This window comes from Xiphophorus maculatus, chromosome 19 (genome assembly GCF_002775205.1).
Source record: "Xiphophorus maculatus strain JP 163 A chromosome 19, X_maculatus-5.0-male, whole genome shotgun sequence".
NCBI classification, from domain to species: domain Eukaryota; kingdom Metazoa; phylum Chordata; class Actinopteri; order Cyprinodontiformes; family Poeciliidae; genus Xiphophorus; species Xiphophorus maculatus.
The window spans coordinates 5,132,970-5,158,823 of NC_036461.1; the positions used below are offsets into that span (position 1 = coordinate 5,132,970).

The 25,854-nt window shown below is 37.3% G+C and overlaps 2 protein-coding genes and 1 long non-coding RNA gene across 3 annotated transcripts; 2 read left to right on the forward strand and 1 right to left on the reverse strand.

Annotated features, from left to right (window-relative positions):
- Positions 1-43: 43 nt before the first annotated feature.
- LOC111612276 lies at positions 44-707 on the forward strand. Its single transcript, XR_002754507.1, has 2 exons — positions 44-177; positions 218-707. It is a non-coding gene; the product is annotated as an uncharacterized LOC111612276 (long non-coding RNA).
- Positions 708-3,291: 2,584 nt separating this feature from the next.
- LOC102225271 lies at positions 3,292-5,262 on the reverse strand. The gene is made up of 2 exons (XM_023353165.1): positions 5,119-5,262; positions 3,292-5,027 (listed from the first exon to the last, which is right to left on the reverse strand). The coding sequence occupies exons 1-2, from the start codon at positions 5,237-5,239 to the stop codon at positions 3,505-3,507; spliced, it is 1,644 nt and encodes a 547-aa protein (XP_023208933.1). The 5' UTR covers positions 5,240-5,262; the 3' UTR covers positions 3,292-3,504.
- A 6,323-nt stretch (positions 5,263-11,585) lies between these two features.
- Positions 11,586-13,412, forward strand: LOC111612282. The gene is made up of 2 exons (XM_023353169.1): positions 11,586-11,729; positions 11,821-13,412. Exons 1-2 carry the CDS (start codon positions 11,609-11,611, stop codon positions 13,341-13,343), a joined length of 1,644 nt encoding a protein of 547 aa, XP_023208937.1. The 5' UTR covers positions 11,586-11,608; the 3' UTR covers positions 13,344-13,412.
- Positions 13,413-25,854: the final 12,442 nt, after the last annotated feature.

A 25,854-nucleotide genomic window follows, 5' to 3' on the forward strand; every position in this document is an offset into this window, starting at 1 on the left:
ACTTTTGGTCTAGTTTTTAGTGCAAATATCTTGAAATAAGACAAAACTAACTTAAAAGTAACTTTTCAGCAAGATATTGGATCTTGTTTTAAGTCAATAATTCCTTAATATTAATGAGAAACGTCAAGTTTCAGTTGCTGCCTTTTGAAAATAAATTAGCTTAATGGAAACACTGCAGTTTTGAAAAAAAAAAACCTCATCTTTGCACTGGGATGAGGTTTTTATCTCTGTATTGAAATTGGTTAATTTGGGAAAACTGTAATGAAAATTTTGTTTTTGGATCACGAGTCACACGATCAACAATCGGATGTTACCACTGTCAGAAACCACGAAGAAGACCACAGGAAGTAGTTGGAGGATGATGCCACGGCATAGTTTTTAATGATTTGTTGCTTGAACAAACACCGCAATTGTGAAATTGTGTTTTTTGACTTTAAAGCACATTTGTAATAAAATTTCACTAATAACATGAAATAATCTTCCAGTTAAACTAGAACTTCTCCATCAATATTAAGGGATTATCGACTTAAAACAAGCTCTTATATCTCTCTAAAAGTTACTTGTAATTTAGTTTTGTCTTATTTCGGGTGTGTAAATATATTTGCACTAGAAACTTAACCAGAAAACTTGGCAATATTTTGTGTTTTTGCAGTGCATTTGTAACTGTACGATTTGTCCCTATATAAATGTATTCCTTCTCCTTTTCAGTTGTGCCTATTTGCATTTTTTATTGTGCGGCGGGTAACTGCAACTAACAGCCTGATTATTTCTCATTAGCACCTCAGTGTGTTTCAGGAGGGCAGGTGGGGGGCCTGCAGGCCGTCCGATGGGTGTTTGTGTGATTTAGCCCTTTGTCTGCCTGCCCACCCCCACTTCTACAATCTGCAGCTCATCTAAATGACTCAGGTTGCGAAACCTCTGCAGAGTTTGCACAATGCCAGAGGAATGCATTCAAATGCCTGATCATGCTGAGCTCATCATGAGGCTTAATTAATACACATAAAGTCGCTGATTTAGGCCGTTTTGCATGGCCAGGCTGAGGGCTGTGGCTGGCAGACAAAGGCAGATGTCAGGACAATAACAGCTCAGTTTGCACACGAATGGGACAAGTTAGCAAGGTGGAGAGCGGCAGAGTTCGTAAAGTCAACGATTCTACACTGTAAAAGCACAAAATCTTACCAAGAATTTTTACATTCTAGTGCAAATATCTTAGTATGCTTGAAATAAGACAAAACTAAATTAAAAGTAACTTTAGAGCAAGATACAGGAGCTTTTTTCAGTAAATAATTCTTAAACTGTCAGATTTAGTTTAGTTATAAGTGAAATAATCTGTCAGAGGAACCAGTTCTTGTTATTTAGAACTAAAACAAGCTCCCATATGTTGCTGAAAAGTTGCTTGTGAATTAGTTTTGTCTTATTTCAAATGTACTAAAATATTAGATTTAAAGACAAAACTAACTTACAAGTAACTTTTCACCAAAATATAGGAGTTTGTTTTAAGTCAACAATTCTTGATTAATAATAAAAAGAACTTGTTCCACTGGCAGATTTATTTAGTTTTAGTTATAAGTGAAATAATCTGCCGGTGGAACTACTACTTTTAACTAAAAGAAGCTCCTATATACTGCTAAAAAGTTACTCGTTTTGTCTTATTTCAAGTGTAGTAAGTCATTTGTTCTAAAACTAAAAGATTTTGTGTTTTTGCAGTGTAGCGTAAATATTTAGCCACCATTTTATTGCTAGATTGACAAATTGCAGCTGTAGCCTTCCATGCAAAAATGTTGTAAAAACTGAAAATCCCTTTTTTTCCAAACATTCTGCATTTTCCTGCACACAGGAGCAAAACAATGGATGCCAGATTATATATCTAAGCAGCGATTCCTTTACCATTCAGCCATAGCTCCAGCTGACTTGAAAGGACATGTCCGTGTCTACGAGTTAAAGTTTTATAGCAGAGTAGCAGGGAGGCCTCGGGGCCCTCTTTGCCTCAAGTTGGCCCCTTGTTGTCTGGACAAAGCCAACTGATTACCGTCTCGATCATACAGATAAGACGTCTCTGCGATTAGATAAAACAAACACAGCGGACCAACACAGCCGGACTGGCAGGAGAGGCTGGTGTTTTACCAGCATCATAACGAACAAACCTGCTGCGAAACCGAAAAAGAAAAACATAATACGCACAAGAGCCATAATATAATGGCTATTGAAACCGAGGCTAACATGAGTAAGATAGATATTATCATAGTATCTTAGCTGACAAAATACTCAATAGGTTGTTGGGAATGAGTTTATTTTTAAACCAAAAGTTGCTGAAAAACACTGAGATTACACGAGGAGAAAACAACTGTTAGCACTGTTAGCTTAGCTCATTTGTCCATTGAACATAAAACTAAATAAATAAAACCTGTTACCACAATTTAAAACTATAAATTCTCTTATTACGAGTCTTTTAAGAGGTCATACAAACTCCATGTTGGTCATGATGATTTTTAGTTATTACTAAGCTAAGCTAACATGTTTATTTTTAAAACAAACTATAATCTAGACTGATTTTTTAATTCGCAGAAAATTTAAACACATTAAATAACTACAGATGCTGTTAATGATGTAACATTAAACTTGGAGCGGTTTCGTCGGTTTTGGGGAGAAATTGGCTTAAAGTTTGTCTTGGTTAACTTAACTAATGAATCATGTTGTGGCTTTAAAAACAATTAATTTGATTAGTTTGATCAGTATTATAACAAAAAGAAACTATAAAATACACAAGAACTATTTTACAATATAACACCTATATCAAATTAGCTTGTTTGTAAGCTACGTTGCTATCAGTAGCCTAGCATAACAGCCATTAGCTCTGGTCATGCTAACAACTGACACTGAAAATAAACCAGTTCAAACCATAACTGTAAAGTGTCTTCTACTTTACATACTTTCTGTAGAATCTTGGCAGCCATTTTGACAGATTTAATGAATGTTTTGGCTTTGAAAGAAGCTTACTTGTGTTTTTTAACATTTCTACCTTTGGAGCCCAGAGACGGGTCGACTGACCTGAGGGATTTTAGCTAGCAGGCGCTTTTGTTCTGTAAATAAGGCCATTACTGGCGCATCAAAGGAAGGGGGAAAGCTTAACTCCCAACTAACTGTCTAGTTAGTTCTATTCAGTATATTGTATTTTATAATATAAAGATTATATATATTATATTTAGCTTAATTTTATTTGAGCAAAAAAGCACAATGAATTAATTAAAATATTTTAAATGGAGAATTAGAAATTTTACAGCCAGGTACAGCTGTGAGCAATGACCAGAAGTATTTGTGTCTAAGTCAAGAGGACTGAAATTCCAGCATGAGAAATATACAAAAGAACAACTTTTATTTGTTTAAATGCTTTTTATTTTTGTCATTAAAAACGATACAAAAAATACAAGAAATAAAACAATTCCACACATATTTACACTAGGCACAGTGGGGGGCTGAGTGGCATGTCCTTGTGTGAGTGGTATTTTAGCACTCATTCAGCAGTCTGTCTGCACTGTCGGAACATACCTGGCACTGCCAGGGAATGACCCTGGTGCATTTGCCACATGTGTATTTGTAGCAGTTAACGCATCTCACAGTCGCATTATTGGTCTTGCATCGATGGTTGACCTGACACTTCGCCCTTTTGCCTGGGCTGGGTGTGGCAGGTTGTTGCCGAAGCAGTTTCTCCTTGTGCGCCTTCTTCTCACTCACATGAGAGTTAGCCAACTCTTTTGCGAGCTCCACCAGGAAGTCCACCCGTCTCTCCTGCACCCCAATGCATGCCTGATAAAGCACATGTGCATTCAGTGCTGCCATGTCAATCATGTTGTAGAACACCGCAACTGGCCATCTCCGTGTTCCTGCACGCACGCTGTACTCCCGCACCATTTGGTCCATCACATCCACACCGCACTTTGTTTTGTTGTATTGTGTGACCGTGTTTGGCTTCCTTTTGGTGGTATCCTCAGTCTCAACCACGCTGTGCATGCTGCTGAGAACGTAAACGGCCTTCTTCCTTTTGGGCGCATACACCGTCAGCGTGGCACCAGTGGTTGAAAACACCCGAGTGGTGAATTCAGTGCGATCCATCTGCCTAGCGGATTGAGGAATTTCCCGGCTTCTCTCGTTGACTGTGCCGAGGATAGTGGTTTTCCGGCTAAGCAGTCGTTGTGCAAGTGACAGTGATGTAAAGAAATTGTCCGTGGTTACAGTTCTGCCCTTGTCCATGAACGGTTCCATCAGCCTCATCACTACAGTCTCGGACAGTCTCTCCCCGCTGGGACGATTGGGGTCCTTGCCAAGATATGGGAAGGCATTGCAGATGTACTGTGATTTCAAGTCGCAAGCCACCCAAAACTTGATGCCAAACTTGTCCGGTTTTGTTGCAATGTATTGCAGGAAACAGCAGCGAGCCTTTGATGGATAAAGCTGTGCATCAATAGTGATGTGTCGACCAGGGTTGTAGGATGCGATGCAGTTGGTGACAAACGATCCCCAAACATCGGAGATTGCAGCAAACTTATCGGTCTCCGCTCGCTCACTGCGTGTAAGCATGTCATCAAAGCGTAGGTGTCGCATGATGTTTTGGAAGCGGCTTCGGGCCATAGTTGCAATGATCCTTGGGTTTCCCAGGTTTGCTGACCAGCTGTCACATAGCGATGGAACCTTGTTCACCCCCCGCAAGATGACGACGGAAATAAATGCCATTAGTTCCGGGAGATCCATGAACCAATCCTGCTGCTCCTGACGTGCATGTTGAGTTGTCCATTCTTGAATGCTACGAAGCATGTCAAGAGTGATAAAACAGAGGAAGCTCTGAAGGCGACTCTGGATACTTCGTCTGGCCTCAGCGCTTGGCTCTCCATCTGTGGCGTACGGTTCTATTGGAGTGAAATCGAGATGTGTCCCCACTTGTTCTTCACGCCACACTGTGCCATCTTTCGCGGTCTGTGACGGCTCACTCCCCAAACGAGCTCTCTTTTGTGGTGGAGGGAGAGTCTCCTCATCTGCAAGATAAACAATTTCAAATTAACTTTTTGTTTGGTTCTAAATAAAAAATAGTCAGGAAAATAAAATAGGTAGGTTGAGAAATCTAACCTGAAGACAGCTCAGAGTCCGAATCCGGTTGAAGGTCTATGTCTTCTCCATCTGAATCCCAAGGGCTGGCACTGCTCTGAATCAGTTCCAATGCCTTCTGAGTGGTGCACCTCGTCTGCATTTTGTTTCTTGTGAACTAAATAGGTGAAGCAGTCCCTTATTTATACTCCACAGCACAAAAGGCTGTATGCAAATTTGCATGTGCAAAGTCTTCCAGATCTCTTTTGTTTACACTTTTTGTATGATTTTCCACTCCTACCTTCTGGCCTGATGGTCAACGGCCACATTTACAATTGAAGAAGGGATCCTAATTTGAGCCATCAGAGTCGTCAGTTTGGTATCAGGGTCGTTTGACCCTCTTTGGGGACTTCAGGGGGGAGGTCAAAAACCCAGCAGGTAGAAAACAAAAACTGTTGGTATGTGGTGCAATTTTGGCTAAAACATGCTTCCTCTTAATTTAGTAAATTAATCAAGTTCAATATTTAATATTTAATTTAAAAACACGCCTGCAGAAACTTTTAAAACTTTTTTGTCTTTTAGTTTTTTGAAAAATGCCCTGTGTCCATTTCTACTTTAGATCTCTATGTTGTTTACTCTATTTAGTAAACAACATAGAGATGTTGCATTTATAAATTATTTCAAAACATTTGAGGTTTAAAGAAAAAACACAAGTAAGCTTCTTTCAAAGCCAAAACATTCATTAAATCTGTCAAAATGGCTGCCAAGACAAACCAGTTTGAGGCCGACCAAATTGGTCTATTACTCTATTTAGTAAACAACATAGCCTAGCTTGTTTTCAATCCTACATGCTCACAGTATCGTACAGCTAGCTAATATATTCTACAGAAAGTATGTAAAGTAGAAGACACTTTACAGTTTTGGTGGATTAACTTTCATTACAAGTTTGAACTGGTTTAATTTCAGTGTCAGTTGTTAGCATGACCAGAGCTAATGGCTGTTATGCTAGGCTACTGATAGCAACGTAGCTTACAAACAAGCTAATTTGATATAGGTGTTATATTGTAAAATAGTTCTTGTGTATGTTATAGTTTCTTTTTGTTATAATACTGATCAAACTCATCAAATTAATTGTTTTTAAAGCCACAACATGATTCATTAGTTATGTTAACCAAGACAAACTTTAAGCCAATTTCTCCCCAAAACCGACGAAACCGCTCCAAGTTTAATGTTACATCATTAAACTGGAAGTACCAGAGAAAGGTCATTTAACATTTCTACCTTTGGAGCCCAGAGACGGGTCGACTGACCTGAAGGATTTTAGCTAGCAGTCGCTTTTGTTCTGTAAATAAGGCCATTACCTTATAATTACCCTGGTAATGGCCTCAACGCATCTCACAGTTGCACAATTGTTCCTTAGACTTAGACTTAGACTGACTTTATTGTCATTTTGCATGCACAGGGTCAATGTTTGACGTTCCAATATTGTGAGGTTACTCCAGAATAAAATAAAATACAGTATAAAATATGAATATAAATCTAAATATAAAATATAAAGTGCAGGACTGACAGTAAAATAGAAGTTATTTAGCTCTGTACATGTGCAAGGTATAAAGTGGAGACCAGTTTTTGAGTGCAGTCCAGTTAAGAGTTCAGCAGTCTGATGGCAAGTGGGAAAAAGCTGTTACGGAACCAGGTGGACCTGCACCGGATGCTGCGGAACCTCTTTCCAGAGGGCAGCAGGGAGAACAGTCCATGGTGGGGGTGTGAGGGGTCACTGATGATGTTTCGGCCTCAGGACACGCATCCTGCATCGATGGTTGACCTGACACTTCGCCCTTTTGCCTGAGCTGGGTGTGGAAGGTTGTTGCCGAAGCAGTTTCTCCTTGTGTGCCTTCTTCTCACTCACATGAGAGTTACCGAACTCTTTTGCAAGCTCAACCAGGAAGTCCACCCGTCTCTCCTGCACCCCAATGCATGCCTGATAAAGCACATGTGCATTCAGTGCTGCCATGTCAATCATGTTTGCCAGGTTTGCTGACCAGCTGTCACATAGTGATGGAACCTTGGTCACCCCCTGCAATATTATGACTGAAATAAATGCCATTAGTTCTTGTGAACTAAATAGGTGAAGCAGTCACCTATTTATCCTCCACAGCACAAAAGGCTGCATGCAAATTTGCATGTGCAAAGTCTCCCAGCTTTTTGCTTACACTTTTTGCATGATTTTTTGAGGTGGATCAACACAATTAATTTGGTTAGTTTATTTCTAAACTGTCATTTTAAACCCACTTAGCTTTATTTAAAAGAAAATCATTACTAATTTCTTTTAGAAAAACCTTTGCATATTTCTTGAAACAGATTGTATGTTTTGCAAACTCTATGTACATTTGGCAAAATGACCTGGATAATGCAGCACAACATCATGGATTAGCTGCAAAAGGTCACATCTCTCCAAAAACACTTCATGTATGCTTCAAAACTAAACTGAAGAGCACTACCTACAGGAGATCTGATCTCCTGTAGGTATCATAGATACCCACCCCCAACATGGACTATTCACACTCCTACCTTCTGGCCTGACGGTCAACGGCCACATTTACAATTGAAGAAGGGATCCTAATTTGAGCCATCAGAGTCGTCAGTTTGGACTCAGGGTCTTTCGACCCTGTTTCGGTACGTCAGGGGAGAGGTCGAAAACCCTGGTACTCCTTAAGAGATCATACAAACTCCATGTTGATCATGATGCTTTTTAGTTATTACTAAGCTAAGCTAACATGTTTATTTTTAAAACAAACTATAATATAGACTGATTTTTTTGATTCACAGAAAATTTAAACACATTAAATAACTACAGATGCTGTTAATGATGTAACATTAAACTTGGAGCGGTTTCGTCGGTTTTGGGGAGAAATTCACTTAAAGTTTGTCTTGGTTAACATAACTAATGAATCATGTTGTGGCTTTAAAAACAATTAATTTGATTAGTTTGATCAGTATTATAACAAAAAGAAACTATAAAATACACAAGAACTATTTTACAATATAACACCTATATCAAATTAGCTTGTTTGTAAGCTATGTTGCTATCAGTAGCCTAGCATAACAGCCATTAGCTCTGGTCATGCTAACAACTGACACTGAAAATAAACCAGTTCAAACCATAAGCTTGTAATGAAAGTTAATCCACCAAAACTGTAAAGTGTCTTCTACTTTACATACTTTCTGTAGAATATATTAGTTAGCTGTACGATACTGTGAGCATGTAGGATTGAAAACAAGCTAGGCTATGTTGTTTACTAAATAGAGTAATAGACCAATTTGGTCTGCCTCAAACTGGTTTGTCTTGGCAGCCATTTTGACAGATTTAATGAATGTTTTGGCTTTGAAAGAAGCTTACTTGTGTTTTTTCTTTAAAAAAAAACATTAGTAATTTCTTTTAGAAAAACCTTTGCATATTTCTTGAAACAGATTGTATGTTTTGCAAACTCTATGTACATTTGGCAAAATGACCTGGATAATGCAGCACAACATCATGGATTAGCTGCAAAAGGTCACATCTCTCCAAAAACACTTCATGTATGCTATCAAAACTAAACTGAAGAGCATTACCTACAGGAGATCTGATCTCCTGTAGGTATCATAGATACCCACCCCCAACATGGACTATTCACACTCCTACCTTCTGGCCTGACGGTCAACGGCCACATTTACAATTGAAGAAGGGATCCTAATTTGAGCCATCAGAGTCGTTAGTTTGGTCTCAGGGTGTTTTGACCCTTTTTGGGGACTTCAGGGGGGAGGTCGTAAACCCTGGTTCTCCCAAATGTTTTGAAATAATTTATAAATGCAACATCTCTATGTTGTTTACTAAATATAGTAAACAACATAGAGATCTAAAGTAGAAATGGACAAAGGGCATTTTTCAAAAAACTAAAAGACAAAAAAGTCTTAAAAGTTTCTGCAGGCGTGTTTTTAAATTAAATATTAAATATTGAACTTGATTAATTTACTAAATTAAGAGGAAGCATGTTTTAGCCAAAATTGCACCACATACCAACAGTTTTTGTTTTCTATCTGCTGAGCTGAATGACAGATTGTATAAAATGTATTTTACTATGTTTGTAACAGATTTGATGTTTTTCTGAGCCAGAATAACATGTTGGCTGCACTAAAGGAGAGCAATAATAGTGTTAAAACCAAAAAACTAGACGCACCTTGTCATTTCTCAGACAACTTAAAGACACATAAATCTCAGATGCTTTTCTAAAGTAATAAATACTGAGTTAAATCTTTACATGCAGCATCACTAACATTTCCTCCACTGATAAAGAGAAAATGCGTTAAAATTTAGAGTATTTATTTCATCCTCCTCTCTGTTTGGAGGAGAAATTGGTCGGCCTCAAACTGGTTTGTCTTGGCAGCCATTTTGACAGACTTAATGAATGTTTTGGCCTTGAAAGAAGCTTACTTGTGTTTTTTCTTTAAACCTCAAATGTTTTGAAATCATTTATAAATGCAGAGCAGCTGAAGGACTGTAACCAAGCTTTCAGAAAACGTTGGGACGCTGCGTAATCTGTAAAAACAACAGAATTCAGCGTTCTGCAAATCATTCGAACCACATGTTTTTCTGAAAATAGTAGACAATATCAAAGCTGGACCAGAGATGTTTTATTGCTCTTTGAAAAACACTCTGCACATTCAATTTTGAATCATGTTTTAAATAAGTTGGGGAGATGAGCATGCTTGCTCTGGGCTTAATTAAGTTTTGGTTTACCAACAGAGCTTTGAGTGGGATGGAAATTGTCCCCAAAACAATGAAAAACTTTCTTAAAAAAACAAAAAAGCTGTCTCTTTGTTTAGATGCCTTTCTGGGTGTTGGTTTTGTCTGGATTTTTCTTCACATGGTGCAGTTTCCACTTTCTGTTTTTAATAAAATTACAGTACACAATGACCAAAACACAAGAGCTAACATCAAAACTAAAGCTAATGGCTAGAGCTAGTCGCTATTTGTAGCCAGCATTGAAAACAGCTAGCATTACCAGGGTTTCCGACCTCCCCCCTGAAGACCCGAAAGAGGGTCAAAAGACCCTGATAACAAACTAACGACGCTGATGGCTCAAATTAGGATCCCTTCTTCAATTGTAAATGTGGCCGTTGACCGTCAGGCTGTTGACTGTATTTTATTTTATTCTGGAGTAACCTCACAATATTGGAACGTCAAACATTGACCCTGTGCATGCAAAATGACAATAAAGTCAGTCTAAGTCTAAGTCTAAGGAACAATTGTGCAACTGTGAGATGCGTTGAGGCCATTACCAGGGTAATTATAAGGTAATGGCCTTATTTACAGAACAAAAGCGACTGCTAGCTAAAATCCTTCAGGTCAGTCGACCCGTCTCTGGGCTCCAAAGGTAGAAATGTTAAATGACCTTTCTCTGGTACTTCCAGTTTAATGATGTAACATTAAACTTGGAGCGGTTTCGTCGGTTTTGGGGAGAAATTGGCTTAAAGTTTGTCTTGGTTAACATAACTAATGAATCATGTTGTGGCTTTAAAAACAATTAATTTGATGAGTTTGATCAGTATTATAACAAAAAGAAACTATAACATACACAAGAACTATTTTACAATATAACACCTATATCAAATTAGCTTGTTTGTAAGCTACGTTGCTATCAGTAGCCTAGCATAACAGCCATTAGCTCTGGTTATGCTAACAACTGACACTGAAATTAAACCAGTTCAAACTTGTAATGAAAGTTAATCCACCAAAACTGTAAAGTGTCTTCTACTTTACATACTTTCTGTAGAATATATTAGCTAGCTGTACGATACTGTGAGCATGTAGGATTGAAAACAAGCTAGGCTATGTTGTTTACTAAATAGAGTAATAGACCAATTTGGTCGGCCTCAAACTGGTTTGTCTTGGCAGCCATTTTGACAGATTTAATGAATGTTTTGGCTTTGAAAGAAGCTTACTTGTGTTTTTTCTTTAAACCTCAAATGTTTTGAAATAATTTATAAATGCAACATCTCTATGTTGTTTACTAAATAGAGTAAACAACATAGAGATCTAAAGTAGAAATGGACACAGGGCATTTTTCAAAAAACTAAAAGACAAAAAAGTTTTAAAAGTTTCTGCAGGCGTGTTTTTAAATTAAATATTAAATATTGAACTTGATTAATTTACTAAATTAAGAGGAAGCATGTTTTAGCCAAAATTGCACCACATACCAACAGTTTTTGTTTTCTATCTGCTGGGTTTTTGACCTCCCCCCTGAAGTCCCCAAAGAGGGTCAAACGACCCTGATACCAAACTGACGACTCTGATGGCTCAAATTAGGATCCCTTCTTCAATTGTAAATGTGGCCGTTGACCGTCAGGCCAGAAGGTAGGAGTGGAAAATCATACAAAAAGTGTAAACAAAAGAGATCTGGAAGACTTTGCACATGCAAATTTGCATACAGCCTTTTGTGCTGTGGAGTATAAATAAGGGACTGCTTCACCTATTTAGTTCACAAGAAACAAAATGCAGACGAGGTGCACCACTCAGAAGGCATTGGAACTGATTCAGAGCAGTGCCAGCCCTTGGGATTCAGATGGAGAAGACATAGACCTTCAACCGGATTCGGACTCTGAGCTGTCTTCAGGTTAGATTTCTCAACCTACCTATTTTATTTTCCTGACTATTTTTTATTTAGAACCAAACAAAAAGTTAATTTGAAATTGTTTATCTTGCAGATGAGGAGACTCTCCCTCCACCACAAAAGAGAGCTCGTTTGGGGAGTGAGCCGTCACAGACCGCGAAAGATGGCACAGTGTGGCGTGAAGAACAAGTGGGGACACATCTCGATTTCACTCCAATAGAACCGTACGCCACAGATGGAGAGCCAAGCGCTGAGGCCAGACGAAGTATCCAGAGTCGCCTTCAGAGCTTCCTCTGTTTTATCACTCTTGACATGCTTCGTAGCATTCAAGAATGGACAACTCAACATGCACGTCAGGAGCAGCAGGATTGGTTCATGGATCTCCCGGAACTAATGGCATTTATTTCCGTCGTCATCTTGCGGGGGGTGAACAAGGTTCCATCGCTATGTGACAGCTGGTCAGCAAACCTGGGAAACCCAAGGATCATTGCAACTATGGCCCGAAGCCGCTTCCAAAACATCATGCGACACCTACGCTTTGATGACATGCTTACACGCAGTGAGCGAGCGGAGACCGATAAGTTTGCTGCAATCTCCGATGTTTGGGGATCGTTTGTCACCAACTGCATCGCATCCTACAACCCTGGTCGACACATCACTATTGATGCACAGCTTTATCCATCAAAGGCTCGCTGCTGTTTCCTGCAATACATTGCAACAAAACCGGACAAGTTTGGCATCAAGTTTTGGGTGGCTTGCGACTTGAAATCACAGTACATCTGCAATGCCTTCCCATATCTTGGCAAGGACCCCAATCGTCCCAGCGGGGAGAGACTGTCCGAGACTGTAGTGATGAGGCTGATGGAACCGTTCATGGACAAGGGCAGAACTGTAACCACGGACAATTTCTTTACATCACTGTCACTTGCACAACGACTGCTTAGCCGGAAAACCACTATCCTCGGCACAGTCAACGAGAGAAGCCGGGAAATTCCTCAATCCGCTAGGCAGATGGATCGCACTGAATTCACCACTCGGGTGTTTTCAACCACTGGTGCCACGCTGACGGTGTATGCGCCCAAAAGGAAGAAGGCCGTTTACGTTCTCAGCAGCATGCACAGCGTGGTTGAGACTGAGGATACCACCAAAAGGAAGCCAAACACGGTCACACAATACAACAAAACAAAGTGCGGTGTGGATGTGATGGACCAAATGGTGCGGGAGTACAGCGTGCGTGCAGGAACACGGAGATGGCCAGTTGCGGTGTTCTACAACATGATTGACATGGCAGCACTGAATGCACATGTGCTTTATCAGGCATGCATTGGGGTGCAGGAGAGACGGGTGGACTTCCTGGTGGAGCTCGCAAAAGAGTTGGCTAACTCTCATGTGAGTGAGAAGAAGGCGCACAAGGAGAAACTGCTTCGGCAACAACCTGCCACACCCAGCCCAGGCAAAAGGGCGAAGTGTCAGGTCAACCATCGATGCAAGACCAATAATGCGACTGTGAGATGCGTTAACTGCTACAAATACACATGTGGCAAATGCACCAGGGTCATTCCCTGGCAGTGCCAGGTATGTTCCGACAGTGCAGACAGACTGCTGAATGAGTGCTAAAATACCACTCACACAAGGACATGCCACTCAGCCCCCCACTGTGCCTAGTGTAAATATGTGTGGAATTGTTTTATTTCTTGTATTTTTCGTATCGTTTTTAATGACAAAAATAAAAAGCATTTAAACAAATAAAAGTTGTTCTTTTGTATATTTCTCATGCTGGAATTTCAGTCCTCTTGACTTAGACACAAATACTTCTGGTCATTGCTCACAGCTGTACCTGGCTGTAAAATTTCTAATTCTCCATTTAAAATATTTTAATTAATTCATTGTGCTTTTTTGCTCAAATAAAATTAAGCTAAATATAATATATATAATCTTTATATTATAAAATACAATATACTGAATAGAACTAACTAGACAGTTAGTTGGGAGTTAAGCTTTCCCCCTTCCTTTGATGCGCCAGTAATGGCCTTATTTACAGAACAAAAGCGACTGCTAGCTAAAATCCCTCAGGTCAGTCGACCCGTCTCTGGGCTCCAAAGGTAGAAATGTTAAATGACCTTTCTCTGGTAATGCTAGTAAGAGGAGCTGAGCTGTTGTTTTGGATTTTATTTAGCCAGTTAATAACACAATTCATGGTTTGAAGCAACTCCAGATGTTTCTTTCAGCACATCTCTTTCACAAACGAGTATTATGTAATTGGTGCTGCACATAGTCTGTAAGAATAACTCATAATGTTAACCACCAATAGCATTAGAAAAATAAACATAAAAATTATGCCTGTTGAAATAGATCTCAAAAAGACAGTCTGATCTGACAAAAACTGAATGAATCTGGGGAAGGTGATTGCTGGACAAATAACAGAAAAGTAGAACTTTTTTATTGTCCAACTGTTTATTTTACCAAAATAACAAGATTAAAGGGCAAAAATAACTTCATAAGACAATAAAATATACAGTTCCTTTTAAAATTATGTTATTGTAAGACGATGGATATTTATTTTCAGGGTTGTTGCATCATCCAAGTTTGTTCAACATTTTAAACAAATTTCAAATCCATAGGAAGAGTGGGAGTAAGATACAATAAATAAATTCACAAATAAACAGCGTAGTAGATAACAGTTAACTAAATAAATCAGAAAGCTAGAAGATCTGGGGAAGGTGATTGCTGGACAAATAACAGTCAGACAGTGTTTCAACGTCTAACTTTTATCAAAATGAGAACATTAAAGGTAAAATAATCCTGTCTATAAAAAAAACAATAAAAGGTTAATTTTTTCTGTTATATCCGTTAACTTGTACACTAAAAAACTTTGTTTTAAAGGTAGTTGATGTTTGTATGTAAGATTTCATAATGGATTTGTTGCATTCTCCAGGGTTTGTTCAGCATTTTAAGGTAAATTCAAATCCACAGCAACAGTAGGAGTGAAATAAAACAAATAAAATCACTAACAGACAGTAACAGTTGGATCTGACAAAGACTGAATGAATAAGGGAGCTACAAAAGCCGAGAAGGTGATCACTGGAACAAAGAACAGGTAAGTACTGCTTTTTTAATGTGCTGTTGAATATTTTCCAACGTTTTTAATAAAATGACATCACTAAAAGGATCTTAAAGTTCAGGTTCTTCATCTATGCTGTAAATAGTTACTGTCTGTTTATATGTACACTAAGCAATATGATTTTTCAGCTGGATGAGGTTTGCATGTATCGTATGACAATGGATGTTTCTTTCTTCTTTGTAGCGTCGCCTGGGGTTTGTGAATCAGCACCCTGACTGCGGTTGGTCTCTGCAGGTTTTCCTTGTACTCTAGAAGTATCTCTTTCTTTGCCCGACTTCTTTTTAAACCTAAGCTACATGTGAGGGTCTAACAGCCGAGTTTGTTATGAAAGCTCCTTTTTGTTTAGATATTTTGTCACATTTCCTGCGTTGAAAGATGTAAAACACAGCAGCCATATGATTATGTTCATGTGTGGTACACTGACTTGCTCTGTTTTTTTTGAGCGTGTAATTGACAAGCTGGTCCTTTTTTTTTTCCTACTCTGGAAAGACTCGGGAACGAGCGGGGGAGGAGAACGATTGTTGTTTTAACTCAGCTCCATACCCCTCCATTTCTGTTTTTTTAAGTTTCTAGTTTCACCCGACTTGTTTCCGTCAGGTTTTATTCATGACCTCCATCTGGAAATAATATCAGTTCATGAAAACAAGCCATCAGCAATTTTAGGGAAGAGTTGTGTGTGTGCATGTGCACTGAGGGGGGACATTAAGGCTTCCTCTGTGGGGTTTGGGCCTCGCAGACAAAACAGCGTCCCTCTCCTAAAACACTGCAAAAACACAAAATATAGGTGTAGCTTCTAGTGCAAATATTTTAGTACGCTTGAAAGAAAACAAAACTAGCTTACAAGTAACTTTTCAGCAAGATACAGAAACTTGTTTCTTAGAAATTAAATCAATCTGAAATAAACTTCTGCTTCTTCACTGCAAAAACACAAAATCTTACCAAGTATTTTTGCTTAGTTTCTAGTCCAAACATCTTAGTACACTTGAAATAACCAGTAAGTAGCTTTTCAGCAAGATGTAGGATAGATAATTCCTTAATATTGATGAAAAAGTATTAGATCTATTGACAGATTATTTCACTTATAACAAGACATTTTCCTATGTTGTAAGAGAAATAATCTGCTAAGTAATAGTAGCTAAAAAATGGCACACAGATTATTTCCTTATAACTAGAACTTTTCCAGTTTACAACAATCTCCTATATCTTGCTGAAAAGTTGCTTGCAAATTTCTTTTGTCCTTTTTCATGTCTACTTATATTCGCATTACATACTAGACCAAAGATTTTGTGTTTTTGCAGCGTATTCATGTGGCAGGATGACCTAGTCAAAGCACAGACCTAAATCCAACCAAAATTCAGTCAAGTCCTATAAAAATATACTTCTACAGTCTGACTGAGAATAACCATAAAATCTGACTTTGAAATGCTAGACGTGATTCTACAAATTACACTGCAAAACACAACATCTTACCAAGTATTTTTGATCTAGTTTCTAGTGTAAATATCTTACTACACTTGAAATAAAATAAAACTAAAATAACAAATAACTTTTCAGATATAGGAAATTGTCATGATTCCATAATATGGATTTTTAAAAAAATATAGTTTCACTCTAAGATTATTTCACTTATGACTAGAACCTTTTCACAAATATTAAGGAATTATTGCCTTACAAAAAGCTAATATATTTTGCTAAAAAAATCAATTGAAAGTTAGTTTTGTCTTATTCATGTGTACTAAGATATTTGCACTTGAAACTAGACCAAATACTTGATATTTTGTGTTTTGCGGTGCAGAAAAGGATCATTTGGGTCCTGCTTTGCAAACACACAAAGTCTTACCAAATATTTTGGTTTCGTTTCGACTGTAAATATCTTAGCATACTTAAACTTACAAATAACTTTTCAGCAAGATAAAGGAGCTTGGTTTAAGTGATTTGTTCTTCAATATCGATGAAAAAGTTCTAGTTCTACTGGCAGACTTTTTCACATATAACAAGGAAAAATGTTTTGCTCATAGTGAAATAATCTGCAATCAATATTAAGGGATCATTTACTTAAAACAAGAGCTTTTATCTTGCTGAAAAGTTACTTTTAAGTTAGTTTTGTCTTATTTCAAATGTACTGAGATATTTGCACTAGGAACTAAACCCAAAAATACTTGGTAAGATTCTGTGTTTCTGCAGTGAGTCCTGCTGAAATGCAGTTATGCTCTATAAACTCTTTGATTCAAATGCAAAGTTAGTCATCAAATGCTGGAACATTCAGCTGCTGGGAGGAATTACGTGTCAGGCAGTTTCTTTGGCAAAACGTTTGACCTTGGCTCAGACTGAAAATATGCATTAACTCAGTGAAAGCCTGCATAGTTCCACAGGAAAGAAGATCTGGCTTGTGTTAGCGCTGCTCACAGGAGCGTACGCAGCTTGTGACGGGGGAGATAAAGCAGATATTCACTCCGCTCCAGGCTCACTGTAACACCTCTGTTAGGGAAAACCTTTCTGGCTTCCCAGAGTCTGTCTGCCTGCCTGCCGACTTGGCCGGCTCACACAGGAGACATGCCGGTCACACCTGAGAGCCTCTGAAGAGCAGCCAGACATTTTGGCTACGTTCAAATCCGATTTTTTTGTTTTTGTCTTAACGCAACCTGTATCGTGTTTTCGTGATATTCTGAGCATCACAAATCCGATTTTTTTTTTTTTCAAATGCGACTTGGATATCCGATATGTATCCGATCGTTTCTAATGGGACCTGAATCCTAACGGTCAGGTCCTGAACGTCATTGATACTCGACAAAAACGTCACTATTCTGCGTCCTGACATGCGCAAGCAGGAAGAAAAACAACAATGGCGGTAAGGAGGATTAAGTTGTTACTACGGTGGCTCCGGTCGGACAACAACTTTAAAATCGTAAGCTATTCTACACCGTTAGCATCTTTACTTACTCAAACACTGAGCAGTTCTCAGTGAGCGCGTCTTCTTCTTCTTCTGTTTTATAACGGTTGGCAAGCAACGTTTAGATATGTGCACTACCGCCATCTACTGGAATAGACTGTGGACTGGGATGCTAAATACATATTACAAAGATTGATAACAAAAAATTCGTCTGCTTAAGGTATCTTAGTAAAAAACAAACCAATCCAAAATATCTTGTGTGTTTAACTGTAATTTATTGTTTTGTAGTCTACGTACTAATTTCCTTCTCTCAATGGAATATTTGGAAAAGAACAAAACATGTCTCTTCTTAAAAACAAAAATCACATCTTCTTGTTTCCATTTTAAATAAAATATTATTTAACCCTGGATGACCAAAACGTAATCTGGATATACTGGTTTCCTCCTTTCAAATGATATCAATATATCAATGTAACTATTTTTTGTCTTCTTCTTTTTTATGGCGGTTGGCAAAACACTGACCACGCTCTCTGTGTGACGTTATTGCGCCCTCTACTGCGCATGCGGGACACTTTCAGGTCGCTTGCAGTTCACATACAAGTCGCATATATTTGGAAGTGTGAACGGCCACGCCAAATCATAAAATAAAATAAAAAATCTTTGGGATTTGGGTGACTTCAGGCTGCAGAGTGAACGCAGCCTTGGTCGGCCCGTCCCTGGTACCGAGGCGTCTCCGGGTCCATCCAGCTGTCGGCCTGAGAGAACGTCTGTCTGCCTGGAGCCGATATGATCTCTTTCAGAGCCATAATGGCTTTAGCAGCCCCTGAAGGAGAAAGGAGGTGTGTGAGAAGGGAGCTTTCATTTCTGCATCGGGAGGTGTGGCTGGATCATGTTTTAAAAGCCTTGAAGTTAACCCCAGTCAAAAGGTTTATGCATACCACGAAAGCCGCAGAGGAATCATGTACAGCGTCTCTCCTAGGTGTACACGCCCTTGTTAAAATGTCAGGTTTTTATGATAGAGGGAAAATGAGACTTTGATAAATCGGTTTAAAATTTTTTTCACATACTTTGCGTAAGCTTCTTTATCACATTGCGACAGATAACATACAAATTCAATTCATTTTCTCAGCATTTAGTCTTGTTTACCATCCACCAATTAAATTAAATCATCCTGAAATAAACCTCTGCTTCTTCACTGTAAAAACACAAACTCTTACAAAGTATTTTGGTCTAGTTTTTATTGAAAGCATCTTACTACACTTGAAATAAGACAAAACTAACATACGGGTAACTTTTTGCCAAGGTGTAGAAGCTTGGTTTAAGTAAATTATTCCTTTATATTGATGAAAAAGTATTAATTCCACTGGCAGATTATTCCACTTATAACAAGACATTTTCCCCATGTGGAACTACATCTTTCTAAAAATCAATATTAAGGAATTATTTACCTAAAACAAGCTTTGAAATCTTGCTGAAAAGTTTCTGCAAGTTAATTTTGTCTTATTTCATGTGTACTGAGATATTTGTACTGCACACTAGACCAAAATGCTTGGAAATTTGTGTTTTTACAGCATTTGAGTTTTCTGACTTTTTGCATCCTTTAGATGAAGCCATTTGCTGAAATGTTGCAAAAGATCAAGGATTTATCATCGGCGTAAAAAGCTATTAGTCCGGAGAAGAGTATAAACTTTCACAGCATGGTTTACATGCCTTTATGGTAATTGGACATTTCTCCAACATTATTGAAATGACAAGATGGAAACTCATCAGGGTGGCAGACAAGAAGCTGATTCAGGAATTTCCAACAAGGTCTGGTTCTGTTGTATATCTGACAACAGTCCCCTGTATTCTCCAAGCGAGGTCAAAGGTCAGGAGCCTTTTCAATTCAAAGAGCCAATTTTGCCCTCATTCCTACTGGTGATGCAAACACTTAACTGACTTTAGATTAATTCTTGATCAGTGGTTTATTAGATTAAAATTAGTTTAAATTGATTTACTTGTAACTTTAGACCGTCTTTTAGTGTTGCAGTTTGGCCGCCACCCAACAGAGGGCGCCGCTGGTCATCCTCAAGCGGAGCCGTTGATACACAAACAAAGATGGCGGCCGTAACAGAACGGTAAACCGAAACGGACCAAACGGAGTCCGGTGTGGGGTGAATAATGCTCTTTATACGCCTCTTTTTTAAATTTAGTCAAGTGAAAAAACATGAGTCTAGAATTAAATCTAACAGTAAATCTGCGGGTTTATATGACAAAGATATTATGTGGGTAAATATTGTCAAGTCAAAATGTGGGATGCAGGAAAAAAAGCTAAAAAATTGAAAATCAAACGGTGTTTAAGAAAAGTTTATGTTTAAGATCAACAGAGTTGGGTAGTAGAACAACCTTTTTTAAAAATTAGAATGACACTTTTTAAGTATTTTTATCTTTACTTGAGTAAATTTAATTTGAAGTATTTGTACTCTGATTCGAGTAAAATTTCACTGAATGAAGAACAAACATGTTTTAACTAAAAATTCACCAGACACAGACCTTCAGATTCTATTAAAGTTTCACATTTTAAAAAAAAGTTATTTATATGATTTATAATTTTTTCAAAACAAAAAACTTTATACTTTAGTGTGTCTGATGATGTAATATTTAAATATTAAATAATTGCTGCTTTGATTAGTTTACTCTTACTTGAGTAACTTCTTCTTGGATGGCTACTTTTTACTTTTACTTGAGTAAATATCTGTGGAAGTAGTGCTACTTTCACTCGAGTACATTTTTTTTTTAGGTATCTCTACAACATTTTATGACTTTTCTCTCAGAGTTATTAATGTTAAAAATGGGTCAGTCACTGTTTCCTGCTGTGGAATCCATTGGCTGAGACGTTTTGAGGTATTTCTCTTTTTGGTTATGAGATCCCCACATGTTGCTTTGCCCCCACACTCACTACATCACAGCAGCAGGCTGGGTAATTTTTCTTTTGAAGGCTCCTTCTTCCCCCCTCTTTTCTTCCTCAGCAGTCCATCCATCATACAGAACCTCCTCTCAGCCCCCGCAGCTCCCTCGCCATTTAAAAAAACGCTTTTTGGACCAAAACTTGCTTCGTAGTTTTACTTCTTTTTCTTCTTCGTCTTTGCATCTGGAGTTTCCCCCAAACTTTTGGCTGGTTGAGACCGGAGGGCAGGGCTGCTGAGGATCAGGAACTGGGGTTTCTCAGTGTGTGTGTGTGTGTGTGTTTCTGACTAACACCACTGTTCAAATCAAAGTGTCTGCCTTTTGTATCCGCGCTCTGGAATCCTTTCCGTCACACCTCGGCTGCTGCCTGAGGAAAACTTCCTCCTCCTACAGTTAATCCTCCTCCAGAACGGGCTCCACACAGGGGGAAAGAATTCAATTAATTAAAGGATTTCAGGAGTTTTAATCTGGTAGATTCAAAGTTTGTAAAGCCACATGAGTAATCAGTTCTCTTTATGTAAGTCTTGCACCAAAAGCTGGTATACTTTAGTCATTTTGGAGGAAATGAATGCAAGTAAAAAAATGTTTTTTGCTAAAATATAGAAATTTTAATCAAATGTGAACCATATCTATGCTTTCAATGCTAACCTGTTTGCATTTTTTATATCCTATCATTGTAATTTAATATGAAAGACCAACACACTATTGTTGTTGTTGTTGGGCAGGTCACTTGGATTCACAATTGAATACAAGTATATTGAATATTCAATTGTGAAGTAGCAAGAAAATTATATATCATTCAAAACATTTTTTACAAATAAAAAACTGAATAGTGCAAAGGTTTTCACCCTCCTTTTTGCAACCAATTGCCTTCAGAGGTTTCCTGTTTACCTACCATTGACTCTCAATGCAAAAATAGCTGCTTTGTGGTTGAAATGTGACAAAATATGGAAAAGTTACAGGAGTATGAATACTTCTGCAAGCCAATATTTATAAGACTAAAAGAAAACTGGTAAATGCAAACAAATTAACATTAAAATGTCAATTTTTTTTTGCTAAAAATGTGTATATTTGTATTCATTTCTACCAAAATGAAGAAGGTATCACAGCTTTGCATGTACAGTTGAAACTAGAAGTTTGAATTAACTGTATAAAAAGACACATATGCATTTTATTTTTCACTGTCTGATGTAAAATCAGAATAAAATTTTCCCGTTTTGGGTCAGTTAGGATCACCAAAAATTCTTCTATTTGCTAAATGCCAGAATAACGAGAAAGATCATTTTTAAATGCAGTCAACAGATTATTATGTTTTGACGCAATTTCAGACAATATCAAACAAACTTGATTAAAATGTCTATTTTATTTAGCATAAAAAATCCTCATAAATTCACAATTAAATATGTTTTGGCTAAAATAAAACAGAATATTGTGATTAAATTGTAAATAAAGACATTATTAGTAGAGTGTAAATATCTGTAATGTGGATTCCTGCTCTGCGTTGCAGTGATTTAGCTTCCGCAGGTTGTGAAACCCGTAAAAAGCTGTGAACTGCAGCTCTTTTCCACAAGTCCTCAATTAGGACTTTGCCCACAGAGCCATAAAACCGTTAGTGGAATCATTCAGAGGTCGTTAGATTCAACACTATTAAGAGTTCATTAGTACCTGCAGACGCAGCTACTGTAGCAACTGGAGGATCATTACCATTAGCTGTTAAAGCCGCCAGCCACAGGCCGCTTTTCATCCACTCCACTTGGTTTCTCCACAAACAACGCAATAAAAATTTAAAGGAAAGCGTCTTCCTTCAGCCTCCCAGACTCTCCAAAGCAAATTAGAATACACTGCAGGCGTCTAAGTGGTAGATAAGGCTCAACAAACAAGTGTTTAATTAGCTCTAAGGCAGATAGGTGTTAGTAATTAATCCAATTGACACATTTCAAAATTAAATTTACATTCAAAATGCTTTAAAAAAGTTAGAAATCTGCCTATTTTAATTTTTTTCTTGATTTGTAAGAATTCAAAAGTAACTAATCTGAATGTAATTTCAGATTAATACCACCAGTGTTCAGTATTATAAGTATGACAGTGACAACAATATTCACAAAAATACAGTTTTTAGAAATTAAAAGCAGAAAACTAAGCGTGTTAAATGATCAAAAAGGCATAAATATAATTTTATATAGACACTGCATATACTGAATAATTATTTTCTTTAAAAATAGTTGGCACTTTTTCATCAATGTTAAGGAATTATTGACCTAAAACAAGCTGCTATGCGTAGCTGTAAAGTTACTGCTAAGCTGGTTTTGTCTTATTTTAAATGTACAAAGATATTTGACCTAGAAACTAGACAAAAATAGAAAAACATAAAAGATTTTGTGTTTTTGCAGTGTATTCACATGATCAAAAATATGTTCACAGCGACTCAACATTCAGTCTGACTGACCATTAGCATTAGCATTAGCATTAGGAGAAAATGTAACTTAAAGTAGCTTAAGGTGGTTCTACAAAACCTTACCAGGTATTTTTGTCTAATTTCTATTGCAAATCTCTTAGTACACATAAAATAAGACAAAACTAAATCACAAGTAACAAGATAAAGGAGCTTGTTTTAAGTACATAATTACATAATATTGGTTTAAAAATGTATAGTTTCACTGGCAGACTATTTCACTTGTACCTAGAACTTTTTCATCAAAAAAAGTTCAAGGAACTTGAGCAATTCCTTCCTTTAAGTAAGGAATTGCTTACTTAAAACAAACTCCTACATCTTGCTGAAAAGTTACTGGTAAGTTAATTTTAATCTTATTTCAACATGTATTAATGTAATAGCTTGTTTTAAGTCAATAATTCATTAGTAATGATGAAAAGTTACAAGTTTCATTGGCATATTATATAAGTGAAATAATCTGCCATTTAAACTAATAATGTTCCATCAATATCAAGGATTAATTGACTTATAAAATCTCCCATATCTTCCTGAAAAGTTACTTGTAAGTTAGTTTTGTCTTATTTCATGTGTGGTAAGGTTTTTACAATAGAAACTAGACCAAAACCGCTTGGTAAGATTTTGTGTTTTTGCAGTGTATTAACAGAAAGTGAAAAATACATTGAAGTTTCTTGACCATAAATGAAAGAACACTAATGGAAACACAGTAACTAACAGAACCCTCAGTATAATTAACGACGATCTGGGAACCGGACTGGACTGAGTCACCCAAACTTATTGCACGTGATCAAAGGCCGTGAATTCGGTGCAGTGTTTTCTAATTCTTTCTGTTTGCAGGAGCTCATGGGGTCAAGAGGTCAGGACGGGGTGAAGGCTGTGTTTGGGAAAGCGTCTCTCCGGCTCTTGTTTGCCAAACATCAAAGTTGGCGTGAAGACTGCGAGCTCGGAGGGTGGAGGGGCTCCTGGCAGGTCCGCAGGAAAGATAACAGACCCGACACGTAACCCCCCGTGTTCTTCCAAAATCCCCTGATAACCCGTCTTACCCCCGGCCGCTAAGTCCCAACCTCCATGACTCCGGGTTCTGCCGGACAAGCCCAGCGTCTGACCCCACTTAATCACATGCTGAACCTTTCCCTCGTGATAATCCTCGCTGCCAACTGACAGGAAGGGTCAGCTGAGTAAAGCCGGCGAGTAATTCAGAAAGTTCAACTGAAGCGCTCAGTTTTTCCCTTTGTTTGCTCAAGTGGGCCAGTAATCTGTGACCACTTTCCTTTGTGTCAAATTTGGGAAAGAAAACTTTAACCAAACTGAACTCTGTTTTTTGGAGGGTTTTTTTCTGTTTGTCTGCTTCCTGTCGCTCATGAACATTCTCTCCGATCTGTTTATTTGTCTGAAATTATCTCTCTTGGCAGCGGAGTCACTTGACCCTGGAATCTGATCGTTATCCAGGAGGAACAACAGATTTCATGGGACGTGACGCAGCAAGAGCTCAACGAGACACTGCTGCCCTCTAGGGGGAAACCAAGGTACTACAACCAAAACTAAACTTGGAAAAACGCAGTCTCCCAGTAAACAAATGGATTTGATTATATATGAAGAAACTTATACAAAAAATTAAAAACAATGCATTTACCCTGTCATTAAAAACTGGGTGTTCGTTTTTCAAAGTCATGTTTTTACCATGTTATTAATAACGGAGTTCTAAACTAGATATTTAGTTTACAAACTAAATATTTAGCTTTCAACTTAAATGTTTAATTAGGAACATTTAATTTTAAACTAAATATTTAATTTGTAAACTAAATAGTTAAGTCTGAGCTAAATATTTAGTTTTCAAATTAAATATTTAGCTCAGAATTAAATATTTATTTTGTTAAAATAAACCAAATGTTTAGTTGCAAATTAAATATTTATGTTCCAAACTAAACATTTAATTTTCAAACTTAATATTTACTTTCCAAATTAATTATTTTGCAAGGAAGATAAATATTTAGCTCCAAATTGAAATAATATTATGCTAAATATTTAGTTCCAGACTAAATAGATATTTTCTAAACTAAATATTTAATTTTCAAACTAAACATTGATTTTCCAAATTATTTACCAAGCAAACTGAATATTTAGCTCCAAATTAAGTATTTATTTTGCCAGCTAAATATTTAGTTTTGAACTAGTTATTCTCCAAACTAAACTTTTAATTTTCAAACTAAATATTTACTTTCCAAATAATTTTTTTGGCAAGATAAATATTTAGGTCCAAACTAAACATTTATGTTCCTAACTAAATATTTCATTTTCAAACTAGATATTTATTTTACAAATGTATTACTTAGCAAGCAAGCTAAACATCTAGCTTTCTAACATTTGAGTTGCTAACTAAATATTTAATTTGAAAGCTAAACATTTAGTTTAATAAATTAGTTATTTAGTTTGGAACTCAGATATTTATCAATGTATGAATAATATGATGAAAATATGACTTTGAAAAAATGAATTAATGCATTTTTTTCTATCAATGACAGGCTAAATAAACCTAAATAGAGCTGTTGATGTTTTACTGTGTAACTGTAAACTGCTCATAAAGATGTCTCATTGCGATCGGGTTTAATTAGTAATATGAATCCGCAGGCAAAAGAAAAATCTGATTACAGTAAAAAATATGAATCCTAATAGTATCCTAATTGATTAAATAAACTGTTAGCTAACCAAACAATTCAGAATT